The 22,852-nt window shown below is 38.0% G+C and overlaps 1 protein-coding gene across 16 annotated transcripts in view; it reads right to left on the reverse strand.

Moving 5' to 3' along the window:
- PDLIM5 (PDZ and LIM domain 5) overlaps positions 1 to 22,852 on the reverse strand; it is a 224,962-nt gene that overhangs the window by 67,740 nt on the left and 134,370 nt on the right. For 14 of the 16 annotated variants that reach the window (XM_040478180.1, XM_040478245.1, XM_040478244.1 and 11 more), the window contains 2 exons: positions 22,545 to 22,717; positions 22,155 to 22,191 (listed from right to left, as the gene is read on the reverse strand). In XM_040478180.1, the coding sequence (XP_040334114.1) occupies positions 22,155 to 22,191; positions 22,545 to 22,717 (210 nt within the window). Of the gene's footprint in view, positions 1 to 20,457; positions 21,596 to 22,154; positions 22,192 to 22,544; positions 22,718 to 22,852 lie in introns of those variants that run through there. The other 2 variants (XM_040478288.1, XM_040478285.1) reach the window with 1 other exon arrangement.

A 22,852-nucleotide genomic window follows, 5' to 3' on the forward strand; every position in this document is an offset into this window, starting at 1 on the left:
AGGATTGGGAGGAAGCTCTAATTCATGTCACCTCTGCAGCAGCCAAACTTCCTGCTTTGTCTGTTACTTGAGTTTTCATTTCTTACCAGAGAGAGGTATGAAGACTTAAATCATTCCCAGGTATGTCTGAAGAGCTGGGCTTGCAGCCTTTTAGTCTGCTTTTCTTAGGAAAACTGAACAAAGAGCCATTTGTGCATTATCTTTCTCATCAATTGTCTTTCTTTGCATAGTTTCGACATTGTCTCTTTCCATGCTTTTTAATGGGGACCCATGCTAACAATTTGTCCAGGTGTGAGGCTGCTCATTTTACTAATTTACCATTCTGCAGGACCAGGGAATGGACCTGTCTTTCTTTGCCCCAGTTCTGACAACTACCCAAACGCAAGATCCTATGCTGTGTATTCCACCTCCTCCCTTTTTCTCAGGGGCTTCAATTGATATATTTCCTTTGCATTTTCCATCTCCCTCTCCACTGCATGCTTTGAGTCCCCATTCAAAACCATGATAGTACAGGGGCGCCTGGGTAGCTCAGTAAGAGTCCGACTTCAGCTTAGGTCATGATCTCGTGGTTCGTGAGTTTGAGCCCCGTGTCAGGCTCTGGGCTGTAGCCTGTTTCAGATTCTGTGTCTCCCTCTCTCTCTGCCCCTTACCTGCTTGTGCTCTGTGTGTGTGTGTGTGTGTGTGTGTCTCTCTCTCTCTCAAAAACAAATAAACATTAATTAAACACAATAACAAAAACAAAACACTGTAGTATAAATCCCAGTGCAACTCTTTCTGCCCATGGATCCTGTCCCTGTACTTTAATAAAATCGCCTTTTTGCAAAGGAAACAAAACACCAAAAGCCCAATTATAAAATAATTTCTCCTAAAAAAATAATAATAAAACACATGAACAACAAAACTACCTTTCCCTTCCATTTTCCTATTCCTATTAAAAGTCAAGCTGAATGATAGTTTCACTCCAGCAACTCTGTCTCCATTTCCTCACCTGCCTGTCACTCTTTAACCACCTCAAGTGGGCCTCATCCTCCAAGCTTTATAAAACCATATTTTTGTCAAGGTAACTAATGATCTCTCTGTGGCTAAATTCAGTTGACAGTTTGTGTTCCTCGTTTTCTTTTTATTGTGGTAAAAAACACAACATAAAACTACCTTCTTAACCATTTTTAAGCGTACATGCAGTTCATTAGTCGTAAGTATATTCACTGTGAAATAGACCTTCAGAACATTTTTATCTTGCAAATCTTAAACTATCGCCATTGAACAACTCCTCTCCCCCCCGCCCCCAGCCCCCTGGTGACCACCACTCTACTTTCTGTTCTGTGAATCGTCTTTAATACCTCATATAGGTAGAATCGTACAGTTTTGTCTTTTTGAGTACATTCCTCATTTTACTTAGTCTTGGTATGAAACCCAGCTGACCACTCCTTCTCTTCTCCTGTCTTCTGTACCTCAATCGTACACACTTGCCTGTCTTTAGTACTATTTTGCTGGCTATTCCTAGAAGCCCGACTCACTCTTCCTCTTTACCTCATCCCAACAATCTTTCTTGACTTTAGTGCTGTCACGCTGAATCACTGAATAACCTGACGGCTAAATTCTTTGGCTTCTTCACTTCATTGATAATTCTTCTAAGGCTAAATCTTAGGTCTGGAATATCTCAGCCATGCACTCCAGAATTCATAGCCTCTATTTTTCATCAAAAAGAATAATACACCTAAAATCTGGATTTTAAGCACCTCTTTGTTTTGTAACTTACTCCTCTACATCTTGAGTCTATTAGCTTCTTTACTATACTGAACTGACATTTACCACGGACTCTTACCAACTAAATTAATCTTTACCAAATTCACACAATCTTAGCAGCATTTCTCTATCCATCAACCCCTGCCCCTCAGTATTTCCACACTCTTGTCAGTACTTCCTCTAAAATATACACCCATCCAACTCTCTCACTCTCCATTAATACCTCCTTGGCCTAAGCTCCTATCATCTCTTGCCTGAACTAAGGGAATTCACATAACTAGTCTGCTATGTTCATTATTTCTCCCTCACAATCAATTTTACATAGTATTCAGAGTGATCTCTTTATGATTAAAATCCTATATTGGGCTTTCTGATTAACTGGGATAAGAATCTAAATCCCTTAACACAACTTACAAGGCAAAAAATGATCTAGTTTCTGACTACTTCACTCAATCTCTCATCTCTCTCTCCTTTATTAACAATGCCCCGGGGCGCCTGGGTGGCTCAGTTGGTTGGGCTTCCGACTTTGGCTCAGGTCAGACTTTGGCTCAGGTCACGATCTCACTGTTTGTGAGTTCGAGCCCGTGTTGGGCTCTGCGCTGACAACTCAGAGACTGGAGCCTGCTTCAGATTCTGTGTCTCTCTCTCTCTCTGTCCCTCCCCCACTTGTGCTCTGTGTGTGTCTCTCTCAAAATTAACATTAAAATAAAACAAAACAAACAAAATGCCCTAGTCACAGTGGGTCTCTTTCAGTTCCTTAAACACACCATGCTGAATCCTGTCTCAGGGCCTTTGCACTTGCTATTCCCTCTGCCTACAGAGCCTATCTTCTCCATATTTGCATGGCTAACGCCTTCAGGTCATTCATGTTTCAACTCAAATGCCTTCTTTTTCCCTAACTAGTGTGTAATGACTTCACTCCTCTCTTTCCCTCATTATACTCGTCATATTGTCCTATATTATTTCTTTATAGAATAACATCATAACATAAAACTTTATTGTTTATTTGCTTTTTTATTGCATGTCTGCTCCATTAGACTGTAAGTCCATGACAGAACCTTGCCTCTGTTATAAACCAAGCATCTATAATAGGGAGTGGCACACAATAAGTACTTCACAAACACTTGCTGGATTTATTTATTATATGTGTATGTAATAAACAATTAGCTGGGATCACTAAAGCCTGAGGCTAAGTGAGAATGTTTGGGAAAGAAGAAGACACAGCTGTAGATTTAAGTTAAGGAAAAGTCCATATTATCAGGTAAAATCAATCACTCATACCTGCCTCATATCTGGACAGCTTAATTGTCCCAGGATTTTTCAATTGACTTTCTTGGGATTACCTACATAATTGTCAGACATTAATCCCAAGGATTAAATATGATATGACAGGTGAGATGGTGAGATTTTACAAGTGTAGAATCAAACTACTGCTTGCTTTATAATTTTAAGAACCATATGACATGACTTTTATAGGGTTTATTTTCTTCTAAAATCCCTAATATTTTTATATTTGTTTTTGCTAACCTTATCCATCCCCTATCACAAATTCTCTACCAGAAGAGCAAAATTATTTCGTCTAAACTGCACATAACCATATTAAGTTTCTTGTTCTTTTTTCTACTACATTTGGTCCATTTTCTGGTTAACGTATAAGTGAGCCATACCTCTTGACCTCATGATACCCACAAATTTAGGTAGCAAGCTATAGAAGTCCTCATTCAAGTCCTCGTGCTTTAAAACAATATCCTTTGATTCAATTCAACTATTATGAATCTAGAAATTTGATAATCATTAACCTCATTAAATTCAGTGGTACCTTAAAAGCCTTGCTTTCATGACTTGTTAAAATTGACATTTCCCGCAATTTATTGAAAATGTGTTAAGTTGGCTGTGATTTGTTTCTTGAGGACTTAATTCTGGGTGTTGGCAATTCTGTCCTTTTCTGAGTGCTCACTAGCAAGGCTTTACAAATGTCTCCTAGGACAGGAGGAGTTAAGATGGTGAAGAGGTATGGGGAATGGGATTTCCCTAGTCCCTCAAACCTGGCTGTATTGAGGTCAGCTTGGAACCCCAGGAAATCTATCTGTGGAGGGAGATGGCTTGGTGGCACAGAGGTGCATGTATGCGAATTGGGGAGATAAAACGGCACAGGCACAGAGGGGAGGGATCCTCTTCTGTGGAGAGACAAAAGGGAGGGAAAGAGAAGCTGTGGGTCATGGTATTGAGTTAGGCCAAGGGAAGAACTTCTCCAGACCATGGAATGGGGAATGAGAAATACAGAGAGTTGCAGTCTCTACTTTGCAAACAGCCTTAGGAGCCAAAGATGGGGAGTTTTCAAAAGCGCCTGACTGCCATGTGCGTGTGCCTGTGGGGGAGGGGAGCCAGCACCTGGAAGCCAGCCCCTGGGGTGCTGTAGTGATCTCAGGGGAGCACTGGGAGAGAACAGTCCCCTCCCTCAAGTACTGTGGGAAGAGGGTTTATTGCCCACACCAAGGGCAGAAGACCCTGCAGGCACCAGCGATATCAGCAGGGTGGAATGGCGCTACTCCAGAACTGGGTCCCGGTGGTGTGCGATTCTTTAAGACATTGTTGTTTGAATCCCAGCCGAGTGCCTAGAGGATGCGGGGGAGACTGTGAAGCAGGGCAAGCCAGCTGCCTGTGCTGCTCTGTGAGGGCTGCCGGAAGAGTGTGGTTTGAGACACCTGGTCTGGGGAGGAGAGATGGGAGTGTTGCCATTTTTCCCCCCATCACCAACACGGAGGCACTTCAGGGAACAGGACAGCAGCCCCCAGTGGAGGCGGGACCTGATTACACCAACCCCACCCCTCCGTGCCCCGTAACTGCTTATCTACTGGAGCGGGATTGACACTGAGTGACCCAAAGGCCTCTCTTCCAGACCAGCACAGTCCCAGGCACCAACAGACAGCTGTCCTGCAGTTTTGTATGTTAGTCTGCTGTTCTTTTGTTTTCCTTTCTTTCCTTCTCTTTTCTCCTCTTTTTCTTTCTACCCTCTTCATTTTTTCCTTTGGAATCAGGCTCATAGTTTCTGATTTGAGTTTTGGTCAATTCTAATTATATGTGCGTATTTATGTTCATTCTATCTCTGCTTTATTTCTTTGTTTAACCCGGCGTTTTCACTCTATTATTTTTACACCTTTTCTATATCTCTTTCTTCTTTATTTTCCTTTCTCTCTCTCTGGATTAAGACACATAGTTCCTTTGATCCTCTGCTTAGTCTTTTTGTTTTTGTTTTTGTCCCTTTCATTTCTCTCTTTGTAGGGGATCAGGTCCCCTGCCTTTTCCTTTTTTTCCTGGGTTACTTCAACAAACAAATCAAAGCACACCTGGTGTGGAAGGCATAAACAATCCACCACTATGAGTAAGGAGAAGCCCTGTACAAGAATGACCAGTGGGATAGAGCAGTCATATACACAACAACAGAGTGCACACAACATACTCCAAAAACACTTCCTGAAGTCCCAGGCCCTCTTTAATATAGAAGTGTTCTTAGGTGCAGGACACATAACAAAGACTTTGGAATAACAGTCATAAAACGAATAGCTGGGCTTGAAAAAAGCCCAGAAGACAACAGAGGATCTGTTGCTGCAGAGATCAAAGACCTAAGAAATAGTCACGACGAATTAAGAAATGCTATAAATGAGATGCAAAATAAACTAGATGCAGTGACAGCAAGGATGAAAGAACCAGAGAAGCGAAATAGGTGAAACAGAAGATAAGATTATGGGAAATGATGAAGCTGAAAAAAAGAGCGAAAGGAAATTACTAGATCACAAGGGGAGCATTACGGACCTAAGTGATACAATAAAACAAAACAATATCCATATCATAGGAGTTCTAGAAGAAGAAGAGAGAGAAAGGGGCAGAAGGTTTATTTGAAAAAATTATAGCTGAGAACTTCCCTAATCTGGGGAAGGAACCAGTTGTCCAAGTCCAAGAGGCACAGAGAATTCCCTTCAAAATCAACAAAAACAGGTCAACACCACAACATATCATAGTGAAACTGGCACACTACAAAGATAGGGAGAGAATTCTGAAAGCAGTTGGGACAAACAGCCCTTAACCTACAAGGGTAGACATATAAAGGTAGTAGCAGACACTTTTCCTGAAACTTGGCAGGCCAGAAGGGAATGGCAGGAAATATTCAATGTGCTGAACAGGAAAAATATGCAGCAAGGCTGTCGTTCAGAATATAAGGAGAGATAAAGACTTTCTCAGGCCAACAAAAACTAACACAGTTCATGACCACTAAACCAGCCCTGCAAGATATCCTAAGGGGGTCTCTGTGTGTGGAATGCTGCAGAGACTACAAAGGACCAGAGACTAACACAAGAACAAAACCTACAGACAACACAATGACACTAAATCCATAACTTTGAATAATCACTCTGAATGTAAATGGACTAAATGCTCCACTCAACAGACATAGGGTATCAGAATGGATAAAAAAACAAGATCCATCTATATGCTGCCTACAAGAGACTCATTGTATACCTGAGGACACCTGCAGATTGAAAGTGAGGGGATGGGGAACCATCTATCATGCTACCGGATGGCAAAAGAAAGCCAGAGTAGCCATACTTGTATCAGACAAATTCGATTTTAAAACAAAGACTGTAACAAAAGATGAAGAAAGGCATTATATCATGATTGAGAGATCTATGCATCAAGAAGAGCTAACAATTGGGGCACCTGGCTAGCTCATTTGGTTAAGCATCTGATTTCGGCTCAGGTCACGATCCCACAGTCTGTGAGTTTGAGTCCCATGTCAGGCTCTGCACTGACAGCTCAGAGCCTGGAGCCTGTTTTGGATTCTGTGTCTCCCTCTCTCTCTGCCCCTCCCCCACTCATACTCTGTTGCTCTTGCTCTCAGAAATAAATAAAACATTAAAAAAAAAAAGAAGCGCTAACAATTGTAAATGTTTACACCCACAACATGTAACACCCAAATATATAAATCAGTTAATAACAAACATAAATGAATGTACAGATAATTGTACCATGATTATAGGGGACTTTAATATTCTACTTATAGCAATGGACAGATCCTCTAGGTAGAAAATCAGTAAGGAAACAATGGCTCTGAAAGACCTATTGGACCAGATGGACTTAACAGATATATTCAGAACTTTTCATCCAAAAGCAGCAGAATACACATTCTTCTCGAGTACACATGGAACATTCTCCAAAATAGATCACATACTGGGTCACAAATCAGCCTTCAACAAGTACAAGAGATCGAGATCATACCATGCATATTTTCAGATCACAATGCTACGGAACTTGAAATCAACCACAAGAAAAAATTTGGAAAGCCCCCAAATACATGGAGGTAAAAGAACATCCTACTAAAGAATGAACGGGTCAACGAGAAAATTAAAGAAGAAATTAAAAAATATATAGAAGCAAATGAAAATGAATACACGACAGTCCAAACCATTTGGGATGCAGCAAAGGAAGTCCTAAGAGGAAAACACATTGCAATTCAGCTCTATCTCAAGAAGCAAGAGGCGCCTGGGTGGCGCAGTCGGTTAAGCGTCCGACTTCAGCTCAGGTCACGATCTCGCGGTCCGTGAGTTCGAGCCCCGTGTTGGGCTCTGGGCTGATGGCTCAGAGCCTGGAGCCTGTTTCTGATTCTGTGTCTCCCTCTCTCTCTGCCCCTCCCCCGTTCATGCTCTGTCTCTCTCTGTCTCAAAAATAAATAAACGTTAAAAAAAATAATAATAAAGAAAGGTCCCAAATACACATCCTAATCTTGCACCTAAAGGAGCTATAAAGGCAGCAGCAAAGAAAGCCCAAATCCAGCAGAAAAAGAGAAATAAATAGAGCAGAAATAAATAATATAGAATAAAAAAAAAAAAAAGAACACATTAATGAATCTAAGAGCTGGTTTTTTTAAAGAATAAACAAAATTCATAAACCCCTAGCCAGACTGCTCAAAAAGAAAAGAGAGAGAACCCAAATAGGTATCAAGAATGAAAGAGGAGAGATCACAACAAACACTACAGAAATACAATTATTTGAGAATACTATGAAAAATTATATGTCAACAAACTGGACAATCTGGAAGAAATGGACAAATTCCTAGACACACTACCAAAACTCTAACAGGAAGAAACAGAAAATTTGAACAGACATATAACCAGTGAAGAAATTGAATTGGTTATCAAATATCTCCTGGCAAATAAGAGTCCTGGGCCAGATGCCTTCCCAGGGGAATTTTACCAGACATTTAATAGTTAATACCTATTCTTCTCCGGTTCCAAAAACAGAAACAGAAGGAAAGCTTCCAGACTCATTCTATAAAGCCAGCATTACCTTGATTCCCAAACCAGACAAAGACCCCACTAAAAAGGAGAATTACAGGCCATTATTCCTGGTGAACATGGATGTAAAATTCTCAAGAAGATACTAGCAAATTGAATTCAACAGTATATTAAAAGAATTATTCACCATGATCAAGTGGAATTCATTGCTGAGCTATAGGGCTGGCTCATTATTTGCAACTCAATCAAGGTGATACATCACACTAATAGAAGAAAGGATAAGAACCATATGATCCTGTCAATAGATGCAGAAAAAGCATTTGACAAAATACAGCATCCTTTCTTAATAAAAACTCTAAAGAAAGTCAGGATAGAAGGAACATATGTTAACGTCATAAAAGCCATATATGAAAGAACACAACTAATAATCACCCTCAATGGGGAAAAACTGAGAGCTTTCTCCCTCAGATCAGGAACACTACAGGGATCTGCACTCTCACCACTGCTGTTTAACATACTATTGGAAGTCCTAGCCTCAGCAATTAGACAACAAAACAAAATAAAAGGCATCCAAATTAGCAAAGAAGAAGTCAAACTTTCACTCTTCACAGAGGACATGATACTGTACATGGAAAACCTGAAAGACTCCACCAAAAAACTGCCTGAGTGGATACATGAATTTAGCAAAGTCGCAGGACAAAAAAAAAAATCAATGCACAGAAATTGGTTGCATTTCTATACACCAAATAATGAAGCAGCAGAAAGAGGTATCAAGGAATCAATCCCATTTACAATTGCATCAAGAACCATAAAATACCTAGGAATAAACCTAACCAAAGAGGTAAAAGATCTGAACGCTGAAAACTATAGAAAGTTTATGAAAGAAATTGAAGAAGACACAAAGAAATGGAAAAACATTCCATGCTCATGGATCAGAGGAACAAATAATGTTAAAATGTTGATACTACCCAAAGCAATCTACACATTCAATGCAATCCTAATCAAAATAGCACCAGCATTCTTCCCAGAGCTAGAAGAAAAGACCCTGAATGGCCAAAGTATGTTGAAAAAGAAAATCAAAGCTGGAGGCATCACAATCCCGGACTTTAGCCTGTATCACAAAGCTACAATCATCAAGGCAGTATGGTACTGGCACAACAACAGACACATAGACCAATGGAATAGGACAGAGAACCCAGAAATGGACCCAAAAATATATGGCAAACTAATCTCTGACAAAGCAGAAAAGAACATCCGATGGGAAAAAAGTCTCTTTTGCAAATGGTCCTGGGAGAACTGGACAGCAACATGCAGAAGAATGAAACTGGACCACTTTTCTTACAGCATACACAAAAATAAATTCAAAATGGATGAAAGACTAACTGTGAGACAGGAAACCATCAAAATCCCACAGGAGAAAAAGGCAGCAACCTCTCTGACCTCGGCTGCAGCAGCTTGTAACTCAACACAAATCTGAAGGCAAGGGAAACAAAAGCAAAAATGAACTACTGGGGAGCATCTGGGTGGCTCAGTTGGTTGAGTGTCTGACTTCAGCTCAGGTCATGATCTCACAGTTCATGGGTTCAAGCCCTGTGTTGGGCTCTGTGCTGACAGCTCAGAGCCTGGAGCCTGCTTAAGATTCTGTGTCTCCCTCTCTCTCTGTCCCTCCCCCACTCACTCTCTCTGTCTCTCTCAAAAATAAATTAACATTAAAAAAAAAAAAAAGAACTATTGGGACCTCACTGAAATAAAAAACTTCTGCACAGCAAAGGAAACAATTAACAAAACTAAAAGGGAACCGACAGAATGGGAGAAGATATTTGCAAACGATATATCGGATAAAGGGTTAGTATTAAAAATCTATAAAGAACAAACTCAACACACAAAAAACAAATAATCCAGTGAAGAAATGGGCAGAGGACGTGAATAGACACTTTTCCAAAGACAACATCCAGCTGCCAGACAGACACATGAAAAGATGCTCAACATCTTCATCATCAGGGAAATACAAATCAAAACCACATTGAGATACCACCTCACAGTGGTCATAGTGCCTAAAATTAACAACTCAGGAAACAACAGATGTTGGTAAGGATGTGAAGAAAGAGGAACCCTCTTGCACTGTTGGTGGAAATGCAAACTGGTGCAGCCACTCTGGAAAAACAGTATGGAGTTTCCTCAAAAAATTAAAAATAGAATTTACCCTATGACCAGGCAATTGCACTACTAAGAATTTATCCAAAGGACACTGGAGTTCTACTGATCCAAAGTGGCACATGCACCTCAATGTTTATAGCAGCGCTATCAACAATAGCCAAATTATGCAAAGGTCCAAATATCTATCCACTGATTAATGGATAAAGATGAGGTGGTATATATACACAATGGAAAGCTACTCAGCAATGAAAAAGAATGAAATCTTGCCATTTGCAACAACGTGGTTATTATGCTAAGTGAAGTAAGTCAGTCAGGAAAAGACAGATACCCTATGATTTCACGCATATGGGATTTGGGTCATTTTAACAAATGACCACAGGGGAAGGGAAGGAAAAATAAGGTACAAACAGAGAGGGAGACAAACCATAAGAGACTCTTAAAAACAAGAACAGAGGTTGATGGGGGTGGGGAATAGGGATGATGGGCATTGAGAAGGGTACTTGTTGGGATAAGCACTGGGTATTGTACGTAAGTGAGGAATCTTGAGAATCTAAAAAAAAAAAAAGCCTCCCAGATTTTTTTCCACATGACCTCAAGTTCAAACTAGTTTATAGTTCCGAAGTTTTTTTCTTTTTTGAAAATCAGTACTACATTTACCTGTTCAAGTCTTCTATTTTCTTTCCTACTCTCCAGGACTTATTTTTATGCATATAGCATTACTCAGCAAATCTCATCTGTAAGTTGTCTCAATACTTGAGTGATAAATCATTGAGGAAAAACAGGACTACCAAGAGCTCACCTAGAATCCCTTTCTTTTTTTTTAAAGTTATTTATTTTGAGAGCCAGAAAGAGAGAGCAGGGGAGGGGGAGAGACAAGAGAGAGAGAATTCCAAGCAGGCTCCGTGCTGTCAGTGCAGAGCCCAACATGGGGCTCGAACTCACGAACTGTAAGATCATGACCTGAGCAGAAATCAAGAGCTGGACACTCAACCAACTGAACTACCCACATGCCTCTAGAATCCCTTACTACCTGAAACTTTAATTCCCTCCAGAATGTAAATAAACCTAAACTTTTTTTCAGTATTTATCTTTGATTTTTGTTTGCTTGTTTGTATCTTTTGACAATGGGCATTTGTTAATTTACAGAAACCCTAGAAAACATCACTTTTTTATCTCTTGAATTAATGTCTGGCTGTTTTAAATTTATATTGAAATAATTTATTTCTACTTCTATTTATACTGTATTTATATTTAAATGTTATTTGTGTGAGTGAATGTACATTTTCTTAACATGCATGAGGTACTGTTTCACTATCTCGGCTAATAGATTTACCGATTTTCATAAGAAACCTTAGATTCCATTGCGGTAAACAAAGGATAACTTCTTGGCAAGTCTGTTTAAAAGCGTTACTTCTCAGGGCACCTGGGAAGTTAAGTTCAGTCAGTTAAGTGTCTGGCTCTTGAGGCTCAAGCCTTGGTTTCATGGTTCATGAAATTGAGCCCCTCGTCAGGTTCTGTGCCAGCTGACACCACAGGCATGCTTGGGATTCCCTCTCTCTCTCTCTCTCTCTCTCTCTCTCTGCCTCTGCCCCACTTATTTTCTATCTATCTCAAAGTAAATAAATAAAAACATTTAATAAAAAAATAAAAGCTTTACTTCTCATTAATATTTCAGAAACTCATTCTCAAAAAATTGTTTAATGTTCTAAATGTTTTTAATGTTTTAAAAAAAATTTTAATGTTCATTTATTTTTGAGAGAGACAGAGACAGAACGTGAGTGGGGGGAAGGGCAGTGAGAGAGGGAGATACAGAATATGAACACAGGCTCCAGGTTCTGAGCTGTCAGCACAGAGCCCAACGAGGAGCTCGAACTCGTGAACCACAAGATCATGACCTGAGCCGAAGTCAGACGCTTAACTGACTGAACCATCCAAGCACCCCTGTCAACAGTTTTTTCTTATGAATTACTAGGATATTGGGAAAAAAGAATAAAGTACATGAAAAGACAAAATAAATATGTACTTCCAACTCAAAAAATTGCACAGATTTCATCCTAGTTTTAACACACTCTATTCAAAGAAATAAATGCAGACTCTTCATGAGTAATTAATTAGGTGTGACTGGAAGATGAATACCTATCACAAAGTTGGCCAAGCAGCAGGATTCAACATACACCTGTTCGTGGTCATAGAGAAAAATGAAAGGAGAGACATAGTTAAGACTGCTTTTAAGATTTAATTTGAAATCAGAGTTCTTTAATTTGACTAAGAAATGGAAAATTAAGACGTCTAAATATCCATACCTACGTTTTATACATTATGTTATACATTATTTCAATTTTCTTTTATAAAATCATACTATCATAAAAAATACAACTTCACATAAGGATAGAAAAATGTGGTCTTGTGGATCTTTCAACATGACTAAAATATGTAAAACTGAATAACGACCAAGGATAGACAATTAAGCCTTCCATCATGGATGAAGACAGCCTATTATCAAAGTATCAAATTAATTTAAGTTGTGACATTTTTTGAAATTAAAAAGTAAACTGCAGGAGGAGCCTTCAATAGTACTGACTTTTAGTCGAGAAGTTACATTCCTTTTACTTTCGAGTTTAATTCAATAAAATAATTTTGTTGTATAATCTCCCTCTCTAAAAGTGAAGCAGAAAGATTTATCCAAATAGCATTGTTAGAGAAGTACTGGTGGGCTGGTAAAACTTCTAAGGAACTTAATGCATTCAATTCTATCCAGAATGTAAATAAACCACAACTTTTTCAGTATTTACCTCTGGATTTGGATGATTTTTGTTTGCTCGTTTATATCTTTCAACAACAAACATATGGACTATGAAAGAATTTTTGTGTATTACAAATACTGATTTTTATTTCTTTAAAAACTTTATAAGTGGTAGTCTTCCCAAATTATTTTTGGAAAACGTACACAAGTATTTCCATAATTAAACAGAGAAATGAACAATTTGTGTGTGAAAATACATAGAGTAGACAGAAACTATTGTTTCTTGCTTCAGTGATCTTAAAGTACCAGTCTCACAAGGAACTGAAGTGTAGTAATCACTTATATTCAACAGGTGGCGACCTTTACATTATACAGCAGTCACCAAACCAGCATTTGCATAGGACAGTATAATCCACCAGTAGAAAACGAAGAGAGAAATTACAAATGTTCCATATTTTGCAATAGACAAAAATTAGTGTTTGGTTATATACTCATTTTTTTAAACCTATGGACTATTTTCTAGGTTGATGAACATACTTTGCAGTAATGTATATGATGGTCTCAGCTAAAAGATTTTATCTGGCTGTTATTATTTTTATTTTCTAAAATTAGATTCTGTTGTGGAAGCCTTTGCGTTGTGTATTTTTAAGCAAATCCACCTGTTAATTCTTACACTTCATAAAAATGTGTGGGAATATGAGAACTAGGGAATGATTCCTGATTTCTTTGCATAGGTTATGAAGAATAATACTATTAGATAATTTACTGAAATGACATGTGTCTTAAAAAGGATATGTAACAGAGGTGCCTGGGTGGTTCAGTCAGTTAAGCATCTGACCCTTGGTTTCTTTCAGCTCAGGTCATGATGTCAGGGTTTGTGGGTTGGAGCCCTGCATGAGCCTCTATGATGACAGTGAGGAACATGCCTGGGATTCTCTCTCTCTCCCTCTCACTCTGCCCCTCCTCTGCTCGCACTCTCTCTCTCTCAAAAATGAATAAACCTTGGGTGGGGGGGGGAGGATATGTTACAGGAGTCCAGTATATTTGTGAAAAAGCAACTGAAGGAAGACAAGTCTCAGGTCAGCAAACTGTGTTTCTTCACTAATCTAGTTTATGTGGGTTATAGAAACATCTGTGCACAAACTAAAATTTTTTAAAAACCTGCTGTAAAAAGAGTATGTTTGGAAATAATTATGAATTTTTTTGCTATATTTTCAACAAATGTACAAAGATAGGTTTCTATCCAAGAAGTAACTTAATATCTGTTCTGATGACCTTTAGCTAGAAAGCATATGGATATGACTTAGTTCTATGGGACAGCTTATACATAACAGGATTCTCCCCCCTAGTACTGTTTCAGCTTTGTGAAATGTAACCAGTGACTGGAGTTTGGACTATTTTCCTTCCAAAGAGAGAGGCAGTTACTCCTCCCTCCTTCTGAGTCTCTGAAAATTAGATATCTATATCACACATTATTCTTAACCATAATATATGAAAAATCAGAACCTACCATCACTTAAGCAAGGGAGATAAAAGAATGGTAAAAGTATGTGTTGATCATGATAATTTTATACATCTTTCTGCTAACTAAAATGCTATTTTTTATTTCTTTTTATAGACCTATATAAGCATGAACATCTTAAAACTACTTATTAGATAAATATTTTACTATATAGTAGAAACCAAAAAAATGGGGAGATCAGGAAAATCACCCTTTAACTTAAGATAAACTGTATGGTGCCTGACACAATGATGTATTTTAGGTATATACGTTTTTTTAAACTTATCTTCCAATGAAATTTTCTATGGCCTCCCATAATTCTCTACTATGGTAAGCCACATATTATTAAGAGTTTTCCATTTATTAATATGTTGCTAATAATAGAGCTGCTGCTTCTTTTCAGTTGATGTTGTAGACTAGACTCTCAACTTCAAACTTCTTCATTTCCTTAGGAATGATAAAATTCTGTCTATTGGTTTTTCCAGTCATATGACTAAGCATTTCATATATGCATTTCTAAAATGAGTCATGTATTGTCTTATCACAGGAGTCACTGAACTGTTCATGCTGAAACAGATCAAAAACACAAAGGAAGAGGGATTAAGAAACAAATGTTCATTTAATTTTAAAAAGTACCTTCCACAACATTTATCAAACAGATAACGCCAGGGGAAAGCATCAACTCTTGCCAATCAGACTGCCCAAGGTAGAATTCTTTCAAGCAATTTAGTTTTGATTCCACTTTACCTACAATACAGATATTAATGTCTTGATTTTTTATAAAAATCTGATTTATATTCAGTTAAAAGTTATGTACACGACGCTCTTAATGATTTCCCTAAAATTCAAGAATTAGGAAATTGGAGAATATGCATTTATGTTAGGAACCATTCGTTAGTGCTAACTTGTGCCAAATATGGTGGGGACACTATAACTCTTGTGTTCAAAGAGCTTATATTCCAGTTAGGTATACAGGGCATGGAGACAAACAGCTGTTACCCAAAACAGAAAAAGAGACACTACAACAGAGATAACAACAATCCTTCAAACCACATCCAAGTCAGTGACCCTACTTAAGAATAACCTTTTTTTTAAGATGCTAATCTGTCAAATCAGTATTAGTATAGAAATGCAGCTGGTATGTATTATGGACTGAATTGTTCCCCCCCTCCCAAATTCGTATGTTGAAGCCCTAACCTTCCATTGTGACAGTAGTTTGATACAGGGCCTTTAAGAAGGTACTTAAGGTTAAAGGAGGTCTTCGAGAAGACTAGTATCGTTATAGAAAGAGGAGACACCAGAGCTCGCTGTCTGTGTGTCCACAGAAAAAAGGCCATGTGAGGACACAGTGAGAAGGTGGTCACCTGCAAGCCAGATAGAAGAGCCTCACCAGAAATCTACCCTGGTGGCACCTTCGTCTTGGACTTCTAATTTCTAAAATTGTTAGAAAATAAATTTCTGTCATTTAAGTTACCTACTCTGTGCTACCTTGTTGTGGCAGCCTGAGCTAATCCAGTATATTTCTAACTTAAGAATTAATTTGCCAGCCAGGAATCTTACAATCCTAACACCTACTTTCAAATTGCATATGCATATTTTCTGTATTTGTATACTTATATATTTATATTTATATATACATTTATGTTAAATATCTATTTATATATTGAATGTATAGATCTTACTTACACAGTCACAGTTACATCCAGAAAGATATACCATGCCTACCGGAATGACTTTTCCTTCCAATTTTTATTATTATACTAAGACTCTTGTCTTCAAAGAGCTCTTAGTCTAGCTGAAGATTTATGACACACAGACAAATACCCATAATACAAATTAGGAACGGAGTGGTAGAAACTAAAGAGTATATTACTTCAGAAAGAAGATTACTGTCACTACGGAGAGTGGAGGTGGTACACTGTGGGTGAGTTTGTGTGGCTGGAATTATAGGAAGGAATAAGAAAATCTTGGGAGAGAGAGGAATTGCCCTCAGCCCGGTCATTCTCACTGGCACACCACAGGCATTTGGGGAAGGACCACACTTCATTCGGTGAAATTATTCAGAGCATTACACAGTCCCCCACTAGCATCCTCCTGATCTTGGAAGATCTGTACTATCCCCCTACACGTTCCCAAAGGCAACTCAGCAGGAATATCTCCCTCAGGAGAAAACAGAAGGTAAACTTTTAAGGGTGTGAAGAGCAGAGGTATTCAAATAAAATGTATTAAGTAACTGATTATTAAATGGCTAATATATTTTATTCTAAAATGTTACACATGGAAAATTATAACATACAAAATTGTTATTTTATTAAGTGTTGCTTGCCAGTTACAAGAGTTTATTACATTTACTCAGAGTTCATCCTAACTTTCTACTTTGAAGCTTTTCATTGATTCATATAGCCTTGACTATATTTGACTTCTAAACAGCCTCACCTATTCATTATTTCCAGAATGCTTCTGATGTAATCACCAAATAAACGTCCTTCACTCAAGGCAAAGAACTTTACCCTGGTTTTTTTTTGTTGTTGTTTATTTATTTTGAGAGAGAGCATGCACAAGCTGGGGGAGAGGCAGAGAGAGAGAGACAGTCCCAAGCAGGCTCCGTGTTGTCAGTGCAGAGAGCCCGATGTGGACCTCAATTCCATGAACCCGGAGATCATGACTTGAGCTGAAATCGAGTCAGACACTTAACCGACTGAGCCACCCAGTCGCCCCAATGTATCTCTTTTTGATTTCCATACACCTTGCAGGCTGCCCTAACCTGATCTTTCACTTTAATGATTTCCCTAAATGCTGTTTGTGATCCGGGTTGAAAATTCAAGGGATTAGAAGCAACAAAGACAGAAAGAATGAAGGGAAGATGAGAATAAGAAGTGAGAAGAACCCATGCAAGTCGGGTCCAAATTGGGATTTACAATCTAGAATGACCCTTCCAGGTTGTCCCTACCTGGGCTGAAACGACCAGGCTTTTCACTCCCCCCATTCCTTCCAGGCAGCTCACTGCATGTGTGCAGCTCATGAAGCTGTGGCTTTGGACAAAGGGGCATCTGCAGCTGAGGTGACATGTGAAGGGGCTGATGAATGAAGGCTATCTGCCCCCTACACACACACACACACACACACACACACACACACACACACACAGCAGCAGCAGCAGCAGCAGCAGCAGCGGTTATCAAGTCCTCTACTGAAGCAGTATCTGGAAGGGCTTCATGGAGTCCACCACTGACTCGAACTTCCTATTTTGAAGTGGAAACTCAGGGGTAGAAACTAGTGAGTTACAAATCGGGAGTCTCAGATTCAGAATTTATCATTCCTTGCTTCCTACTATCCTGGAGTACTGACGTCTATTTTGGAAAGAATGAGCAAGGAATTACTTGGTTTAAGTAATTTTCTTGAATGGGTAAACAAAAAGGAATGAGTTCAAACAATTCTTGGTAAGTTTTATAGACAGAACTAAACTGTCAAATCCGTCACTAAACTATGAATAAAGTATTACATGTCTAATTTCTTTTTTTTTTAAAGGTTATTTTTGAGAGAGAGAGAGCGTGCGCACAAGCAAGCAGGGGAGGGGCAGACAGACAGAGAGAAAATCCCAATCTGTGCTAACAGCACAGAGCCTGATGCGGAGCTCAATCTCACAAACTCCAAGATCATGACTTGAGCTGAAACCAAGAGTTGGACACTTAACTGACGGAGCCACCCAGGTGCCCCGATATATGTCTAATTTCTGTATCTTGGAAGTTTTGTTTTTTAGTGCCTTTATGTATGTTTTATAGCTGTTCCCTACAAATATGTTACCAACATATACTATAATAATGCCTCCTTTTCGTAAGTTTCCAGTGGGTCTAATGGGAAAAGCATTAAATTGATACCTATGCTGAGAGCAGCACGAATAAGTGAATGTACTTTATTTAGCTTTGACAAACCTTTGACATACCACCTTGGTTCTTTATTTTTAAATCTGTCTTGAAAGTAGTTAGACAGAAGACAACCTCCCATTCCATATGCTGTGGACAGTATGGAGAATGTAAGTTATACGCATATGTATGACATTTTTATATCATGCTTCCGGTCACATACCACATTTTGGCTACACTGTCCTTTCCGTTCTGTGTAACTGCCACACTCCTGCTCGCCTCAGGGTTTCCACAATCGTTTCGTCTGCCTTGAACGGTGACCCCAAGTCATCACATGGCTGACTCTTTTTCCTCTCTCAGGTGATGGCATTAACGTCATCTCCTCAGAGATCCACACAACCCAAGTAATCCCTCCCTAAGCCAAATTTCCTTTATATGAATTTATCTTAGTAACACAATTATCTCAGATCACTTTATTTATATATTTATCTGTTACTCATTATTTAATCCCTAGTTCATATCAGTGCCTGGCATTTAAGTCTTCAGTAATTATTTGTGTGAAAGAATAACTCAGGCAATAAATGAATATTTGTGATTTATATGATTTTAAATACACATCGGAAGTGCGACAATTATGAACTTTTTCATTTGGGGAAATCAATTCACCCAAATTTCTGAATAAATCTGAATAAAAGATGGGATGGCTACTCTCTATCTTAATATCATAATTTTTATTAAATAAGCTCTCTACGATATTTTTATCTCAGGCTTCCAAAAGGGCATAATGATGTGCAAAATGAGTATATTTCCGTTTCCACAAACAATATATTTTTCAAGGGAACAAAAATATTCACTCTGTGGGTAACATTCCATCTTGTAACTGGTAAAACCTTGTAAAAACGTTGAAAATTCTTAACTTTCAAATTGTACATTAAAAACAAGCCTATGATAAAGAAACTCTGTATCAGAGAGACAAACAAAAACAAGCTATAAATTAGATCACCAGACTTACAATAATATTTTTGCAAGGAGCTTTTACAATATTTGGCTAGCTTTTAAGCTAGGAATATAAGATGTCCCAGAAGATTAACTGAACACAGGAATTCAACCTCTGATGGGGTCAAATGGAATGTCTTTTGTGATCCTGACTGAACACTCACACTCATACTCAAATACAGATCCTTCACTTATCTAAGTGTATGCTTTCAATGAGACATTAAATACTTTTTTTTTAATTAGGAAGGTATTAAATTCTTATTTCCAATTGCACTTATTTCAAGGTATAAAGTTCTATACATGCTCTCCTGCCTTTATTAGGAAGAAATTCTTTTATTTACTTAAAACTCTCATCTAGTTGCACTCTCTCTCAACTCTGTAGTTGGAAATTTGGCTCCTGGTGGGAAATACCTTGTTTATTCCACCATTTATTTTCATGAGAATTTGATTCCACCTACTTTCAAATATCATCTTTTGAGATGAATGAGAAGTATTAGGTATAAGAAAGCCTGGTCAAAGAAGGTCTATTTCCGTTCAGAGGCCAGAGACATAGTAATAATGGATTGATGTCAGGACCATAAAATCACAAGCAGTATCTGAAGAAGAACTGCTACAGTAAAAGAAAGACACCTTAGCATATTATGAAGTACAGTGGAAATGAGCACAGGAAAATCTTAGAATTATTTTTAAGTACACTTGGTGTGCTAAATTTTAAATAGTAATCACTAACTGAAATTAATGTTAGTTTCTCCAAATTATCAGGCAGTTGACCTAGTCTATGATGATATCAAAGCAAAACAAAAACCTGGAAAAACAAAAATGCCCTGAATGGGGGTGCCTGCCTGGCTCCATGGGTATACACCATGCAACTCTTGATCTCAGGGTTGTTGAGTTCAAGTCCCGCATTGGGTATAGAGCTTACTTATAACTGATCTTCTTGTTACTCACGTAAGACATTATGTTAAGTAACATGACAATTCAGACACACACAAAAAAAATACAGGGCTTTATCATAGTCCACACTCATTTTAGCAGCCTCGCAAAATTAAAAATGTTTTCCTAATGAAATGTCAAGAGAATTATTTATTTTATGTAAGTGGTAGTATAACAAGTCTTAGATGACACGATTACTAGCTTCAGGGAAACAGAAAACAATTACAAAGCTAAGTTAAAGGCAACTTTATTACAGTACTTTTCCAAACTTCAAAATGCATTTATTATTGAATGTATAACTAATATATAATACATTATATTACAAAACAGAAAGCATTTCTGGTCAGATGTTAGCTTGCATGTATTGCCCAAAACATAGTTTCCTAGGAACAGCAGGAACACACAATTGTTTATTTATCACTCAGTAAAATACTTCTCTGATGTCACATAAAGAATCATTTATAACTTACTTTATGTTCATTTAAAAACAAAGCAAAATTATCTTTTCTATTTCTTACTAGTTAATGCCTGGAAGTTGTTTATACCCTAAAAACATCCACCAGTTTAGAAATATTTCCTTTGGTAACAAGGAGGATTTTTGAAACTAACCAAACCAAAAGAACACTCTATTTCCCCAATGCAAGTAGGGGCAGAATTCTCTGCTTTCCTGTAATAGGAGCCAAATTTGGGCCTCCTCCTCTTCGGAGCCATCCTGAGTACCTGCTTTAAAAAAAAATACCCAAATCTACAACAAACTATTCTAATACAGTCTTCTCTGTTTTCTCTTACCTCCTCACATTTGCTTAGGAGTAATTTACAACCCACGTTGAACATTATGTAATAATGAATTTAAAAGTAATCTTAGGAAATGTAGTAACATAAAGGAAGTATTTTCCAAATTAGACAAGGACATTATTTGCTCATCTGTCTCTGCTTCACACAACCAACCAAATTCAACTTACAGAAAGAATTCCTTTTCCAAGGTCACTACCCTAGTAACAATGGACACCCATGGAAATCCACCGAACAGATCCAGTCCCTTAATTTGCTCTCTTGGTTTAACATTTGTGAGCTACTGATTAGCACAAAACAAATTCATCTTCCTCTTTTTCACAACAGCAAGAAATGGTTAGAAAAGTATAGAAAAGGTTTCTATTTTTTTTTTTTTTTTGTAAGGCAAATTTAATACAGATTTTGCTATGAGGTTGGAAAAAAAGAAAAACTGAATGAAAAGGTATGTGCTGGCTGCTTGGGGCAGGGGGCAAGACTCATAAATCACTGTACGTTAAGAGCACGTGCTGAAACTTCATGGTGCCAGTCACGTAATTTTGTGTATTTGGGACTAAAGACGTGAAGGGGTATCTTTTCCCTGTGGAAATAAAAGAAGAAAAGAAAAGAAGAGAAGTGATAGAAGAGTCATAAGAAAGAGAAAGAAAAAGTTTCTACACTTAGATCATCATGCAGAAAACATGCTTTATAAAAGCTTAATTTCATATAGCTGTTTTATTTAATAGCAAAGATTTTAAGAGTAGAACATTTTTATAAATGCAGACATTAATCTATAGAGCCCTCCTGGAAACATCCATTTTTATGCCCAAAATGAAATTACTACAAGACAACACATAAAACTCATTCACACAGATCTGTAGTGTTAGCAAAGCATCCCCAAATATACTCCTCTGCCCACTTATTTCTATACTAAAGGAAATTATCCTTACACATGAAATCCAGAAATATCTACTAATTTAAAAATCCGTAAGTTTTCTAAGTCCCACATTTAAGTCCCATACAAGACACCGAAGTTAAATGCTTAGCTTCTAGCTGCAAACACAAAACGCCATACCATTACACTTGAAACTATGAAAAAACAAATTGAGACCATTCAGGAAAGGAAAGCATTCAATTTACCAAAAAAACGGACAACTTACTTTGCCTTCTTTGTATTTTCAGTTTCCGATTCTTTCACTGAAATATAACAAGCAACATCCAATATTAATTTACTTTTTTAACTTGAAAAATCATTTAAGCAATTACCTGTACCCATCAATACCAAATGGTCAAGTTGCACAGAGCCACTAAAAAACATTCGCAATCATGCTGTCACCGGCTATACTATAGTCATTGCTGCTACTACTGCAACACTTTTCACCGTGACCTGGGCTGGCTTCTTATTTACATCTCCCATATTATGCATGGCATAGTTTAAGTGTAAACTGCCTCAGGAAAATTACTGTTTTCCAATAATTGCCCATCTGTCTAAATGCTATTCTCTATGGCAGAGACCATTCACCTATCAGAATCCCTAGGTATTCACTTACGATGTTCAGTCCCAGTGATTTGGGCGAGGATTCGGAAAGAGCGAGACTGAGTTGTTCCAGTCCTCGGACGCCAGTCTTCAGTGTCCTCCATCAGTCTCTTCTTGCTGGCATCACTGTGAGTCGGTATGTGATAAAACTCCGTGTTGCGCTCCACGATGTGTTTTCTTGGTGGACTAAGGTTAAGAGGGAAAGAAAGAATTAAACACTTTTAAATTATGTTAAGGATAAAATATCCTCTGCCAAATAATTTGTAATTAATACATTCAATATCAATGTTCTTTTTTGTATCTCATGCTTTTCCAAGGGCA

Source organism: Herpailurus yagouaroundi, unplaced genomic scaffold (genome assembly GCF_014898765.1).
Source record: "Herpailurus yagouaroundi ecotype Mexico unplaced genomic scaffold, PumYag 28, whole genome shotgun sequence".
Lineage (NCBI taxonomy): Eukaryota > Metazoa > Chordata > Mammalia > Carnivora > Felidae > Herpailurus > Herpailurus yagouaroundi.